The sequence below is a fragment of the Trachemys scripta genome, chromosome 1 (genome assembly GCF_013100865.1).
Source record: "Trachemys scripta elegans isolate TJP31775 chromosome 1, CAS_Tse_1.0, whole genome shotgun sequence".
NCBI classification, from domain to species: domain Eukaryota; kingdom Metazoa; phylum Chordata; order Testudines; family Emydidae; genus Trachemys; species Trachemys scripta.
In genome coordinates this window covers 37,637,925-37,653,862 of record NC_048298.1, presented here as the reverse complement: position 1 = coordinate 37,653,862, position 15,938 = coordinate 37,637,925, and the positions used below count along the sequence as shown (strand labels likewise).

The 15,938-nt window shown below is 41.0% G+C and overlaps 1 protein-coding gene across 8 annotated transcripts in view; it reads left to right on the top strand.

Annotated features, from left to right (window-relative positions):
• MAPK11 (mitogen-activated protein kinase 11) overlaps window positions 1-13,758 on the top strand; it is a 50,229-nt gene extending 36,471 nt beyond the window's left edge. For 7 of the 8 annotated variants that reach the window (XM_034767734.1, XM_034767743.1, XM_034767720.1 and 4 more), the window contains 2 exons: window positions 736-909; window positions 12,210-13,758. In XM_034767734.1, the coding sequence (XP_034623625.1) occupies window positions 736-909; window positions 12,210-12,283 (248 nt within the window). In that variant the 3' untranslated portion in view covers window positions 12,284-13,758. The remainder of the gene's footprint in view (window positions 1-735; window positions 910-12,209) is intronic. The other variant, XR_004645413.1, reaches the window with a different exon arrangement.
• Window positions 13,759-15,938: the final 2,180 nt, after the last annotated feature.

The window sequence follows — 15,938 nt, the reverse complement described above, 5'->3', positions numbered from 1 at the left end:
GGCGGCGGCTCTGCTCCTCCCCTGACTCTTCGGCTCTGTTTAAGAGCCGAGCTGCCCCAGCGCTACCGGCTTCAGGCAGCCCCCGTGCCTCCGGACCCTGCGCCGCCGGAGCCAGGGAGGGGAAGTGCCCAGCCGGTGGCTGGGGTCCGGAGGCAAGGGGGCTGCCTGAAGCCCATAGCGCTCGGGCAGCTCGGCTCTTAAACAGAGCCGAAGAGTCAGGGGAGGAGCAGAGCCGCCGCGGGAGGGGAAGTGCCTGGCCAGCATTTTCCCGGACATGTTCGGCTTTTTGGCAATTCCCCCGGGACGGAGGTTTGATTGCTGAAAAGCCGGACATGTCCGGGAAAAACCGGACGTATGGTAACCCTAAACATGACCTAACTTGCACCCATTATAGCCTGTGACATGCACCAACCAAAACAGAGGCCTGTTTAATGGCTGAAAATTCTACTCTGAATGTGTATCTTCATAGGCTATGGGCTGTATTGCACAAAAGGATGCTTTTTACATGATCTTGGGAGAAGTGATGATATACTGTGTGTGTGTATAGACACAGTATGTGTCTAATTTTTTTCTCCCATTAATTTTCCTTTTTCTTGCACTAGATATCAAGAACAAGGAAAAGGATGATTCTGAGGTTGCATGTAAACTTTCACTATGAAATATCTTCACTTCTAGACTTTCTCTTTAGCTACACAATATGTTTTAAGTTTAATTTGAGTTTCTTTTTTGCCCTAGCTGTAGATCTTCTTGAGAAGATGCTTATATTAGACAGTGATAAAAGAATAACTGCCTCAGAAGCACTCGCACATGCTTACTTTGTTCAGTATCATGATCCTGATGATGAGCCTGAGGCCGAACTATATGATGAGTCGATAGAAAATAAAGAACGAACCATAGATGAATGGAAAGGTAAGGGAGAATTGTATGCAGCTATTCAAATGTGCAGCAAAAAAATTATTTGCTTAAAAAACAGTTTTTGTCTGGTTCTTGCCCAGGGAATTGCAACACAACTTGAATTCAGAAACTTCAGAATAACAACGCAAATCTGTGTGTATTTCCCCCCTATGGTTCTAGTCCCTCTTTCCATTATCTGATCGCTGGATTTTCCTCAACACGCACAGCCCCACGTGAAGGCAGGTGCAAGTGATCTTGTAAGGATCCTGTATTTTTATTCTTCTGTAAACTCTTGTGGGCCAGATCCTCAGCTGGATCGATGTAGTGGAACGATGCCAGTTTACATCGTTTGGTTTTGGCTCTGACCCTTCTTCTGTAGTCATAGCAAATGTGTGAACAAATAAACTGTTAACTGTTTCCTGTGCATGCAATCACAGTAAAAGCTAAAGCAAATTAGGCCTGCACACCCAGGGTGAAATTCCCCTTTGTGTAGAGGGCCAGCCTGTGGCCTTTGCACCATTTCAATTCCAAAAGGATTATGTGGGATTAAAGTGCTGGGTATGCTTTTTGTTGTCCCTTTCTACAGGGTGAATCTGAACCCCAATGCTTGCCCAAACTATTTGTTCCAGTTGTATAGTGGGCTTCCTGAAATTTGACCCCATATGTGCAGCTGCTATGGCCATTAAAAGATCTGTTGTGATTCTACCTTTCAGCAAACACACATAAACAAGAAACTCTTTCTCAATATTTTTGGAAATTTTTTTACATATTCCATTTGAGATGGAGGAAATTGAAAACATGGCAAGATAAAGTGGAGTGCCGAAGACATCTTGATTCTTTCTTAAATCTCCCATTCATGTGTATGTTGAGAGGGTGCAGGAATAATCATTGCCCCTGGCTGGGTTCCCTGGGGATACTCTCTATTTAGCACCTCCTCCTAAGAACTGAGACCCCGCAGTCCAACTGCTTAGCCCCCTGGGACCAGTGGTGATCCCTGTAGTTTAAGCCCACCCTTTCCCAGGATGGGTAAGGACAGTGTGGGTTTACCATTTAACTCTGCAGGGGCACATGACAATGAAAGCCAACAGACGTACAGACAGCCTTTGCATAGGATTCTAAACACAATTACTCTTTACTTACCATGATAAACACACGTATAGGCATTTTTGCTGCCTTAGTTTCCTTACCACTCTGTAGAGTTCTTTGGGGTGTCCAGGACCCTTCTCATGCAGCTCATGGCTTCTCTTCAGAAACTTGGAACTTCTCTCCCTCTCTGTCAGCTAACTTTCTCTGACCTCGGCTGGTCCTGCTGTTAAACAGGATGCTCCTCTCTCCTGCCCAAACTTTCCCGAGTCTCCGACCCACCCAGCCTCAGTGGCTTTTAAAAGCCAGCATCAGTCCCTTGGTTTCTTTGTTCTGCTGCTGGGGATTTTCCACTCCCTTCAGCGAAGTCTGAGTAACTAGCGCCCAGCTTCAGCCAAGCCGTTGTCCCAAGCAGGGCCGGCTCTGGCTTTCTGGCCACCCCAAGCAAAAAACAAACAAACAAACAAAAAACCACTGGGGCAGCCAGAACAGCAAAGCAAAAAAAAAACTGCGGCGCGGCTGAAGCCAGGGTTCACAGGGACTCCCTGCCCTGCAGATGTGCCCCGGCTAGCGGGGGGAGGGAGAAGGAGCGGGGGGGAGAGAGAGAAGGGGGATGGCCAGGGCTTCAGCAGGGCGCTGCCACGCGGCCTCTCCCACCGTGCCCCCTGCTGGGAGGGCTCCGCGCCGTTCCGGTCGGCTGGGAGGGACGGACGCGGGCTGCCCTGCCGGGCTTGCTGCAGAGCGCTCCTGTCCTCCACTCTGCTGCCCCCTACAGGGCGGCCGGAGCGGAACAACAACAACAACAAAAAGCAGCCGTGCCGCCCTAGGATTGGGTGGAATGCCGCCTCCTACAAGCTGCCGCCCCAAGCACCAGCTTGCTCGGCTGGTGCCTGGAGCCGGCCCTGGTCCCAAGGTGATTCCACCAGAATAAGTGACCATTTTAGGTCTAATGACCAACCATTGTCCCTGGTCTGATTGACCCAGAGACATAATACAGCCCCTATCAGCAAACAGTGGGTTCCACATACACAGGCATTCAGAAATACAGCAATTTCATAACATCAACCAGAATTCATAAATGGTACATAGACAGATTCCCCAAATTATCGTAGCGGTACACAGGGGGATAGTCTGTGGGCAGAGGGTGGTGTTTCTTTATTTTTGATTGACACCCGGACTCTAAGGTTTTGATTCTCTATTCCATCCAAACTATGGGGCTTCATGTAGCTGGTTGCAGCCCCTTAGTTCAGGACCGACCAGTGCAAAGGGAGCACTAACTAATGTATACTACTGGCATAAGGAATTATAGGCCAGTGGAAAATCTGTGTAGTGAAGCTCCAGTCTGGCATGCCCCCTTCTCTCTCAGACCTTTCCTATCACCACCACCACCACACCACCACTTCCCCTTATGCAAGTGGTGGGGACGGCTAGCACAGGATGCAATGGAGCTACCTCTGCCAGCTTTCCACTAGTGGAGAGTTTAGGAGGTGTGGGGGAAGGGCAAGAATTCTGTCTCCAGCCAGAGCAGAGTGCTAAGTGGCCTAAGCAGAGAATCCTGCCCTGACCCTTTGTGCGGTTCCCTCATCGCAAAATGGATATGACAGAGCTGGTTTATCCAGCATATTTCTGCATGTAGTTTAGCTATGGGGAGCCTGGTTCATTGTCTGCTCTTCTATGGCTATGTGGATGTGAGTGCTATAAAGTGGGAGCTTGAGGAAACTGCTCTTTGTGAGGAATCTCTAGACTAGATCTTGAGCTCTGACTGGTGAGGGCTCAGTGCAGAAGGGGTGCTGCGAAAATAACTGTAAATGATCTTTTCACTCCCCCAGTTCTGAAGCTGGTCCCTGTTTTAAGTGAGAGCAGACTGATGGCTACTCCAAATTACACTCTTACCCAGAGCTCCAAAGATCTGTTCCAGCAGCTGGAGATACCAGGAGTTTAAGGGATCCTCTCCAGTGCCCTCTTATCCTCCCTTCTCCCCCCCTCCACCCCCTAGTCGTGTCCCCATAAACTGGCTGCCTATATCTGTGCCACCCAAGAATCCTTCCACACTGGTGAAATCCTACAGAGGCTGAGTTATAGTAGTGGTGCAAAGTTACACTAGTGCAGGGCAGGAAATGGGCCACAGTGTCCAGTCAGTGAGGAGCAACCCTCTGTTAGCTTGAGGAGGGCTCTCCCATAATTCTGCTACCTCTGGATAGATGATGAGAGCTATTTGCCATCAACTGTTCCCTCCACAAAATTTGTCTGCTGCAAAGTCTGGAAGCACGTGTTGCCTTGCAGTTATCTTGTCTAATATGAATCCATGCTGCATTTGCTGCTGTAACTACAGGTGCTTAATTTGTTTGTCTGCTATTTCCTCAGATGGTTGAGCCCTTGACAGGAAGATTTAACAATTTCCTTTTCACAAAATTAATTCCTCTTCATGATGCAAGCCTCTTTTAAAATGGTTTCAGGGGCAAAGTTGGTTTAACGCTTCCTGAGCTGAAACTGGGAAGTGGGGATAACTTCTCTATAAGAAGCAAGAATGTTTTATGCAGCAGCAGCAGATTCTGTTGCATCAAAAAGATTGTGAAATTAACCCTTGTTCAAAGGGCCAGCCCGAGGCCTATGGGCCACGTAAGCCTAGGGTGACCAGATGTCCTGATTTTATATGGACAGTCCGATTTTGGGGTCTTTTTCTTATATAGGCTCCTATTACCCCCCAACCCCATCCCGATTTTTAACACTTGCTGTCTGGTAAGCCTTCAAAATAGGGCTTGCATGGAATTGAAGCTGAGCATAGGTCTTTTTGTTGGACCTCTGCGCAGGGCAGGGCCAGCTCCAGGGTTTTTGCCGCCCCAAGCGGCGGGAAAAAAAAAAAAGCCACGATCACGATCGGCAGCAGCTCCACCGCGCCGCTTTCTTCTTCGGCGGCGGCAATTCGGCGGCAGGCCCTTCCTTTGGAGAGGGACCGAGGGACCCGCTGCCGAATTGCCACCGAAGAGCCCGATGTGCCGCCCCAAGCACCTGCTTGCTGGGCTGGTGCCTGGAGCTGGCCCTGGCAAAGGGATGAATTTCACCACAAGAGAGAGATAGCTCTTCTCATTCTCTTCTCTATATATTTAATCTATCATTAGAAAATGGCCCTTGAAAATACCTAAGGTTCTGAAAATAAGACAAATACTAAGTCTGATTTTGCAGTCTTGATTATTTCAGTTTAATTATTTTGACTTTTAATTGTATGGATAGAAGCAGAAACATCTAGGTGATCAAACAATTTATCTGAGGAAAATTACAATTAATATTTCAGATGCTGCATTCCAGCAAATGTGTGTTCTCATTCCATGTGCTAAATAATTAAGTGCACAGGCAGTCTTATATAAGAATTATTTGAGCGGTTTGTTTGGTTAGCACAGGGGTCGGCAGCCTTTCAGAAGTGGTGTGCCGAGTCTTCATTTATTCACTCTAATTTAAGGTTTCGCGTGCCAGTAATACATTTTAACATTTTTAGAAGGTCTCTTTCTATAAGTCTATAATATATAACTAAACTGTTGTTGTATGTAAAGTAAATAAGGTTTTAAAATGTTTAAGAAGCTTCATTTAAATTAAAATTAAAATGCAGAGCCTCCCGGACCGGTGGCCAGGACATGGGCAGTGTGAGTGCCACTGAAAATCAGCTCGCGTGCCGCCTTTGGCACATGTGCCATAGGTTGCCTACCCCTGGGTTAGCATATCTTTAATGGGTTCAGGTAAAAGCATTCCTTAGTGAGGTTAACCTGGTTGAAATTCTTGAAAGGGGAGAAATCAAGGGTTTCTGATTGTTTATAAAAAAATGTCCTTATCTCCTTTGTAGGTCTAAAGAATGGCTTGATTGAAATAATATTTTTGCAGCTTTAGCTAAGAGAGCATTAAAACATGGCAAAATACTGTCCTTTTGTTCTTATTAGAGAAGAATAATATTCCAAATGAAGAATAGAGCCATTTGTGCATGATCGCTTGCAGACATTTACTAGAAGATCCCTCCCAAAACTGAAGAAGTTGCAGATCCTCTAATTTTATCACAACTGAGACTCTGTATTACCAGAAACTGACACATTCGGAAGCTCTGATATAGTATTTTTGCCTCTCTTCTGTTAGAATGTCTCTAGAGACGAGGAAGCTGCTCCTTCTGAGTCTTAAGACATTTATGGCAATGTTACTGCTGTGTTGAGGGAGGGGTTTTTCTGCTTCCACCACATATACAAGTTCTTGATTTTTATCATTAAAACATTTACTTGGCTTTGCTAAGTAAAACAACTGTATAGGCCCAGTTATGGGCTGCTTTACTAATGGCCATGGGTTTCAAATAGAAGTTTTTAGTCCTTGGATATATTCCATATTTGAAGCTTATTTATTACAAAAATGTAAATAGGCACTTTGTAAGTATAACAGCTTCCTGGGGGCCAGGGGTGAGAGATGGGTTAGTCAGTATGTTCCTGACTGTCAATGGAGTTTTGGCTTAGAGATGCTGTGTGCATGCAGACCTGTGAACTGTTTATGTCAGTACATTCAAACTGTTGTGTTATATTGACAAAAAATTCATTACATAGATAAGTACCATATTAAATCTGTACCATAAAGGAAGGAATACCAGGAACTAAAACTCCAACACAGAATTGTGGTTTACGCTGCTCTGAATGCAAAAACTGTCACTTTCTTATGCAAGTTGCCCATTTCTTATTTTGTAAGGTAATACATTCAAACTTGTACTTAAAAGATTATTTCTGTTCCATTTAAGAGGAATCAATTTTTCTTTTTCCTTAAACATTATTTGTATTATACCAATATTGTGGTTTAAATTGAACACTCTGATTACACCTTTGTAAACTAGCTATTGGTATTTTTAATTTGAAGGAACTCTTTGAATGGCTACATAGTCGGACATGAGCTCCTCTTAAACTATGAATCGGAGAATCATTGCTTACATCACTGAAAAAGCAACGTTACCTAGATCTTCAGTAAAGCTTCAGTTTTAACTTCTAGGCTACATCTACATTACAGCACTTACAGTAGCATAGCTGCACCGTTGTAGTGCTTGTGATGGAGACGCTGTAAGCTAAGAGCTCGCCTGTCAGCTTAACTCCTGACTCCGCAAGAGGCAGTAGCTGTATTGGCAGGAGAAACTCTCCCGCTGACATAGAGCTGTCTACACTAGCGCTGGGTCGGTGTCAATTACGTCCCTCAGGGGTGTGGATTATTCACACTCCTGAGCGACATAAGTTATACCTAAGTAACCTGTATATAAGGGGAGAGTTTGGCCATTGGTTAGCCATACGGTTCCTTGACTGATTATTGTCTTCTTTTAAGAAACGAAAAGTTAGAGATAAGTGCCATGGGCATGTGCTTTTGTTAAACCATGTTTTCCTTGATGAGGGTAGAAGGGTTGTCCATTGAAATGCTGATTTACTACCTAAACAAAAAAGACAGGGACAAGGATTTTTTAATTTTTCACACAGCTGCTTAGCTCAGTTTGTGAATCTAGTTTCCCATCAGTTTGTAAGATTTTTATGCATGTCTCTCCTCTAGCTTTTATGGAATTAACTCCTGTCCCCATCAATGGAAGAATTATACTGTATTAAAGAATCTAATATGTGCGAGGCATCTCTATTCCATTTGTGAGGAACTTCGTAGGAAAATTCAAACAATGAGGGGCAGAACGTGCATTATTCCTTTTTTAGTCTGTTATTAAAAATATATTTTAATATGAATTTTTTATTGGTTTGTAAGGACGTTCACAGAGTAGTACAGTGTACTTCATTTAGTTTGGGGTCATTGAAAGGGAGATGTGGGAGGTATAACAATATACCATCCGTTGTTGGTTGTAAGTGGTCTCAGGAATAAATGAAACAGCTAATCTCACATTTTGTAAAAAGTTCTATGAAGGATCTGTTTTCTGAGACATGAATCCTGCAACATGTAAAAACAGCATGTCGCTTTAACATTTGTGTATTAATACATTTTGAACATTCTGTATTGCATGGGCCTTTTAGAATCAAAAGCCTTAAATATTGAATTATTTACCTTGTATCACTTGATTGCAGGAGTTACAGTGGATGGTATTTTTATATCTTAAGCTTTTCACATGCTTTTACTCATAATATTTGTTTGCCCTAAATCTTTCCTGCCTATTTTTATTTTGTTGAGGATTTTTTTATATCTGACATTTTTCATATTTTGGTATTTATAGTCCCATGTGAGCAGTAATAAAGGACAGATTAGCAAACACAGTATCTACTATATTCCCTAACCAAACGCATTGGTAAGGTAGAGTTAAGACTGTAAATCAGCCATTAATTGATAATGTTTTAATAATATGGTGATTTCAAATCAGGGATGTTTTGGGGTGGGTTGAGAGTCTGGAATTTTGAATGTTTTAGTTATTGAAAAACAAAACAAAAAAATCCAACACCTAACTGCCGCAAAGAATACTCCTGTTGAGGTACCCAAAACAACCTTAACTCTGCCCCCTTATCCTACTTCTCCTGCCAGTGAGAGAACCCCACTAGCTGCAACAATAATGAAATTAAGAGCCTGATCCCCTTTTTACTTACTCTTGATTTCCACTGATTAGTGTAACTCAACTGAAGTCAGTGAAATAACACCTGTGTGAAGACAGCTAGGCTTGGTCATTCCTGTTTCACATATGAATTATTCTTAGAATTGGTTAGAAACATTTTGAATTTCAAAACTTTTTGACAAAAGAGAACTTTGTCTGGGAAAATCCTTTTATCTGCAAGCAGCTCCAATTATTATGCAATGATATTTCAGTTTTGGGTGATATAACCCGCTGCTACCCTTCTAACCTAGATCAGGGATGGCATCTCAGACATCCTTTGGGAGTGTATGAAGGGTCATATGGTTTTTGGTCAATATGTTCAGGATCAGGCAGTCCTAAGAGATTTTGAGAGGATATACAAAAAGTACCCCGGGAGTTCCTGTTCCCCAAAATTCACACAATCCTCCCTATTAATACTTGTCTCCCCACTGCCACCTCCCAGCCCAATTCAGTCAGTTAGCAATTTTCCCCCAAGAGGCTAAAGCTTTTCAACCAAAATTTGTGACCAGACTGGAACAAAAATATTGTACTTTGCTTAACAACATGTTAGTCACTTTAGAAGAACTGTCATTTAACGAGTCAACTTTTAAAGTGTACACCGCCTTAATATTCATCAACTCATATAGTATCTACAGAGATTCTTTGAGCTAATTTATTTGGGGGGATTATTCCATTGCTTTGATACATGCTATACAAATTTGGGGAATAGTCTTCAAAGAAAAGTTAACATAATCAGCAAAGACAGAAAATTGCCAAGTGCTTAGGTGTCTGGCTTCCTTTATTCAACTCTCAGGTGAGAGATTCTCTGGTGGATAAGCCTGAGCATATGTGTAATTTTATTTAATGAAAGCCATCTTGATAGTAGAAAAGTCCTACTATCTCCATGTAGTCAATAGAACAGGACACATGAAATGGATGACAATAGAAGAATCCTTCTAGGAAAACCCACAAAACAAATAAGAACATTCCAGTCAAAATTTTTGAAGTTGGGTGCTTAAAATTAAGTCCATATTTATTCACCTGAATGAAGGTGGCCTGATTTTCACCGTCCATCAACACCAGTGCCAGTTCAGCAGCTCTGCAAATCAGGTTAGTCTTTTTTTTAGGTGCCTAAGTAGGTAGTCAATCAGGTGGCTGACTTTCAAAATCTGGCTTTTATGTTTATAGTGACTCAACTCTCAGCAGGCAACTAAAATTCATATTAAAGTGGAGTCAAGTTTGTTGGACTCAGCATTTCACTAGGCAGTAGAAAACTGATTTTCATCCAAACAATATACCAAGGGAAATAGGGTTGATTTTTCTTCATTTGATTCAATTCTGTAAAGTTAACAATCTATTTTTATTTTATATTATGAATAAAAATAAAAGGAAACACGTAGCATTAATTCAAGTGCTTACCCAAATATCTTTATACAAATAGTCTAAAGTGTTAACACTTCTTGTGAGAAAATAGAATAAACCAATTCTGGATTTCTAGATCAAATTGTTTGTGAAAGATGAGGCAAAAAAAAGGGCAAAGATAGATTTAAAAAAAAAATGCACTGTACTGATTTTCCAGCCTGTTTCAAGAATGCCTTCATTATTTCCTCTAAACATTCCAAAGTGAATTTTCCTTGGCACAGGATACCACAAGAGAAATTTCAGAATAATAGATTTAGGTTAGATGAAAGTAGAGAAGTGATCATAACTGGGACTTTAATAGAAACCAACCCATAGTGTTAACTGTAGAGAGACTATGTCCTCTCATTAATCCATACGAACTCCAGGCTCCTGTACATCTCCACAGTGACAGCATTTCATGATGGAAACAAATAATCTCTCTTTCCATTAATAATATGATCCTGAATATTTCCTGCAAGCAGCAATTTCTACAAGTTTTATTATGACAATTAATATTTATTACTGCTTCTCAAGCACAGTAAGTGCTACATTGAAATAGGGAGACCCTGAAGGCCTCATTTACATAAAGGATTTCTCTGAGTTGTTAATGGAATATTGGCCTAATTTCAAAAGAAATTGATAGCACATTTCTCCCTATTTTTTATCCTTCAAACTTAAAAGTCCCTAAGTGGTTGATCCTGAGCGGGGAACCGAGCACCTGAAGTTAATGGGGATTACAAGTGCTTGGCATCTCTTAGGGTATGTCCTAAGAGCTTCCTAAGTCTCCATGACATATTGCTGAGGTTTGCAGCCAGGAAATTCCTGGCTGTTAAATCAGTTAGAAAATATCTCAAAATGCAACGGCCTGGAACGCACCATTTGGAGTTGAATGCATTATGCAGTACGTTTCCTTAGCTGCTGCAGCACTTCCCCTCATTTTGGCACAACATCTGCAGTAGTACTCTCAGTAGAATAGATGGCGTGAGAATAGAATAAGCAGCTTAATAATCACAAAAGCATCACATACACAATGTACGGTATTCATTTCTTTACCGTCTCCGACACCAGCTTTTGAAGAAATTAAGGCCTTCACCCTGGGTTGCATCTGAGCAAGGCTCACTGGCTCTAGGCTGCTCTTTTTTATACCGGGCTGTCTTAGGCTCAGAGGGGCCATTCTAGGAGCTAGGGATCAATCACTGGGACATAGAGACAGCCCAACTATTTTAAAGAATGCCATACATGCTTACTGCACATGTGCGTGCGCTCGCTCTCTCTCTCTCTCTCTCTCTCACTGCCCCAGTACGTGGATCTTTTTACTAAACCAGTTCACATGAGCAGGTTGATCAGCTCTAAACACTGGCCAGTGAGCAAAGGCTTGTTCCTGCCCAATGTGAAGTATGTTATTTACTTCAGTGTGGAGAGGAATAGGCCCTTAAAGTCTCTTTCCAGCTTGAGGAAAAAAGTGCATTTAATAAAAAGGAGCCATAATTGTGATCTTTTTTTTTTTCCTGTCAGTTAAAAGACATAACTTGCTCCTCGTTGAAGGGAGATTGCTGTCATCATGGAGAGCAAAGGGTTGGGCAGAAGGCAGGGCAAAATAGCAGTGCATAGTACCACTTTGGGCGAGTCTTGGGGTAAGCAGGCTTGAGAGCTAACATGCTGTACAGCAAACGAATATCCTGTGAGAAAACCTTAAATCGACATACATTACAGCACAACCCTCAAAGAACAAAGCGTAACTGCAGAGGTTCAAGTGTTTCATTTATGTTTGAATGCAATGGATTGAGAAATGGATGAAGAACACTTTTCTGCAGCTAAAGAAATGTGATGGCAAAAATGTACATTAAAATAAACATGTTTGGACTTTTCTAAAAGGTTGCATGTTATATTATATTTTGTCTTTCATTAAGCCATTCTGGCAGCTCTTTGGCAGTATACTCTGCATTTCCTTTTCAGGGCTAGTGTGTTTTAGTAGACAACTGCTGGACATAAATATGTCATAAAATAATATCTTAGAGCATGATTCGCAGTCTATTGAAGCCAATGGAAAGACTCCCACTGACTTCAGCAGGCTTTTGATTAAGTCCTTAGTAAGGTTAGAAATACAAATCATTTCACTGTACCTGTGTTCTGTTTTGCCTTGAATATTTTTTTTTAAATCAATATTGTATGATGCCTGTCAGCTACTTTAGGCCAAAGGTCTACATGCAGTCACTACTTAAATGCGATGTATTTCAGACAGTTCACACCTATTTTTCTTTTTTGTCCCCTCCAGAGATTACGTATGAAGAAATGATTAGCTTTAAACCACCTGATTTAAAAATGGATAGCCTGGAAATAGAACAGTAAATACAACCAGCTGTGTTTTGCCATGCTGCACTATCAAGACTGTTGAAAACATAGCATTACAATTTAACCTATATTCCCAAGAGTAGATTTCACTATCCAAAGATGTTGGAGAAGGAATGGAAGAGCAGGTAAATGATACTGAAGTCAGATGTTTTTTGCCTTGTACTATGAATGTAATCACAGAACATAAAAGGCGATAAAGAACTGCTTCATTCTGACAAAATGATGCACTGAGTTCTGTTTTGCTGGATTTTTCTGCATGTTTCATTTTATCAGTTGTAATGCCAAAAATGAAGGTAACTTTTTTATTATTTTGAATATACTTTTTTGAAATTGTACATTTTAAAGCATGAATGTGTGCAAACATGAAAGTAGACGTCCATACTCGCAACCAGTTGTTTCCTGGCATTACCCTAATTTTATCTGTTTTTTGTTTTTTATTTATAGCTAGTGCCTTTACGAAAAAGAGGGCATGGTAGTGAGTTAGACATAATATGCAAATGTAGTCATATCTGTGGTGGTCTTATAAACATATTGGATGTCTCTTGAGTGGTTTAACACCAGTTGGAAATCAATGAATAAATCTTTGTCATGTTGCCATTTAAAGTGTCTGTTCTCATTATTTTCCGTATAGTCTTTAAAACTGCAGAGGATAAGTTTTTGAGAGCAGTGTTTCTGTGTTATGCTACTATAGACTGTGTCATCAGCGAAGATTTAGTGAATTTGCACAGATTACAAGAATTCCTGCCACAGACACTTTGTGGAATTTCTCTAGTTTTCCAGAAATCTCACCAAAGATACCACAGATTGTAATGTAGGGATAATGTGTTCATTCATTGAACTCAACATCTCCCTACTCTCTTCTTTTCCTTCAGTCAATCCATGAGAGGCCAACGTAATAATTGAGATGAAAAAACAAAGCAGGGATAAGACTTAAGAAGAGTTTGGACATTTGTGAAAAGCAAAATATCACAATCTCATTGGAATTGCATTTTAAGCAGTATTTTAAAAGGCCCAATGTCTCTGAAGAGTTAGACGAACTAAATTTAAAGCTAATTCATAGCAGGATATAGCCGATGCCAAGATGTCTTAAAGAATTAACCCTATAATCTCATTTATCCCTGGAAGTGTAACCATGATAAAGGAACATTATTATTAACATCTTTTGGTCTGAGATCCTCTGGTTAATATATGGCCATATTTGTCTCATTCTTTAGTGATTCACAATTGCAAAACCAGTAGATGCTGTCCATTTTTTGTGTAATTTGTCATGCCATGTCTCATTATGTCAGTGTCTCATTTCGGGGGGTTGCTTGTTTTCATGTTAATGTTGTTACTTTGTTTTGCTGTGATGACTTTGTCATTAGTTTGGCTTGTACAGCTATTCTATCAGCTGATGAATTTGAACACATTTGTTTACTTTCTCTGTATTTTTGCTGTTTGATCTTTTTTCTTAATAAACAACTACAAAAAAAGGCAAAAGGAAATTTTTTTTCCATAGCACTTGACTACTGTCGATGACTGAATTAACCTAAATTAAAATATGTGAACACTGTACAGATGCAGGTGGTAATAATTCTAGGAAGGGAAAATAAGTATTCACTTCATGATAAATATTCAGATGCAGCAATATCGTCTTATTTGTGAGAACTTGTTTTCTTTAAAACTTTACTAATTAATGAACAAATCTAGTGCTTATGTTAAGCCAATTGAGACTCAGTAGAACCTGACCATGGGAATAATTTGTCGTCTTGATTTTTTTCGTTTGAAAATTGCTGTATATAAGGCCTCATACAAAGGCAATGTGAGTCTTTCTGTTGACTTCAGCAGACTTTGAATCAGGCCCATAGTGGCCACTGAGTGATTGCTTATGATTTCACATTGATTAAATCAGTCAGATTTCCTGGGAATTTTGTGTAATCCACCCCAAATGACTTCCCTGACTGTATAATGAAAAATCATGATCAGTTCATCTCCAGAAATAGAAATTTCATGTAATTGATCTACTTTTTCTCTTAGCAAGTAATCAATGCCTGATCGTCTTGAAATATTTTAATGTTGAGTCACAGCCTGCTGTGCAGCTACTTTAACACCTAAGAGCCACAAATAGTAAGGTTTGTGAACAGAAGAAGAAAAGAACAGCCATACTGGGTCAGTCCAAAGGTCCATCTAGCCCAGTATCTTGTCTTCAGACAGTGGCCAAAGCCAGGTGCCCCAGAGGGAATGAACAGAACAGGTAATCATCAAGTGATCCATCCCCTGTCGCCCATTCCCAGGTTCTGGCAAACAGAGGCTTTTAGGGACACCATCTCTGCCCATCCTGGCTAATAGCCATTGATGGACCTATCCTCCATGAACTTATCTAGTTCATTTTTGAACCCTGTTATAATCTTGGCCTTCACAACATCCTCTGGCAAGGAGTTCCAAAAGTTGACTATGCGTTGTGTGAAGAAATACTTTTGTTTATTTTAAACCTGCTGCCTATTAATTTCATTGGGTGACCCCAAGTTCTTGTGTTATGAGAAGGAGTAAATAACACTTCCTTATTCACTTTCTCCACAACAGTTATGATTTTATAGACCTCTATCATATCCCCCCTTAGACATCTCTAATACTTAGAGATTTGCTTAAACCTTGAAGCACAAGGTTTAATATCCCTTTCAAAATTTATTAATTATGAAAACTCTGGATCTTCTTGATATCCATATAAATATCCACTCCAAGAGAGATGGATTGATTAACTCCGTTTTGCACTCAAAAAAGTTGTCTGTCTTCCATAGGATGGGTTTAAAGCTATATTAACATACACACATCACAGAATCATAGAAATGTAAGGTTGGAAAGAACCTTAAGAAGTCATCAAGTCCAGTCCATCTTGTTGAGGCAGGACCAAATAATCTCCACTAATAGGGATTCCACAACCCCCTTTGAATGCCTATTCTAGAATTTAACTAACCTTGTCATTAGAAAGTTTTTCCTAATATCTAACTTAAATCTCCCTTGCTGCAGATTAAACACGTTACTTCTTGTCCTACCTTCAGTGGATACAGAGAACAATTGATCACATTCTTCTTTGTAACAGCTTTTAATGTATTAGAAGATTATCTGGTCGCCTCTCAGGCTTCTTTTCTCAAGTTCTCAATCCCAGTGTTTTTAATCTTTCCTCATAGGTCAGGTTTTCAAAACCTTTTATCATTTTTGTTGCTTCTCTGAACTTTCTCTAGTTTGTCCACATCTTTCCGAAAGTGTGATGCCCAGAATTGGACACAGAACTACAGCTGAGGCCTCACCTGTGCTAAGTAGAGCAGGGCAGTTACCTCCTGGATCTGACCTATGACATTCCTGTTTATGTACCCCAGGATGATATTAGCCTTTTTTGCAACTGTCACATTGTTCACTCATTCACTTTGTGATCCCTTATAACCCCAAATCTTTTTCAGCAGTACTCGGTAAACAGCTCACGGTGTGAAGTGGGAGTGCTGAAGTCCCAGAGGTCCAGTCTAAGGAGGCGATGAAGCCACGTGGCTTACCCTAGAGGAAGAGTGAGGCCCCCTAGAGGGTCTGGCACACTGAAGGGATTCCTTCTAGAGACTGTTCCAAAGTTGGGGGTATAGCACCAATCCTGTAGATTTGTGACATTAGCATGCTAGCTCAA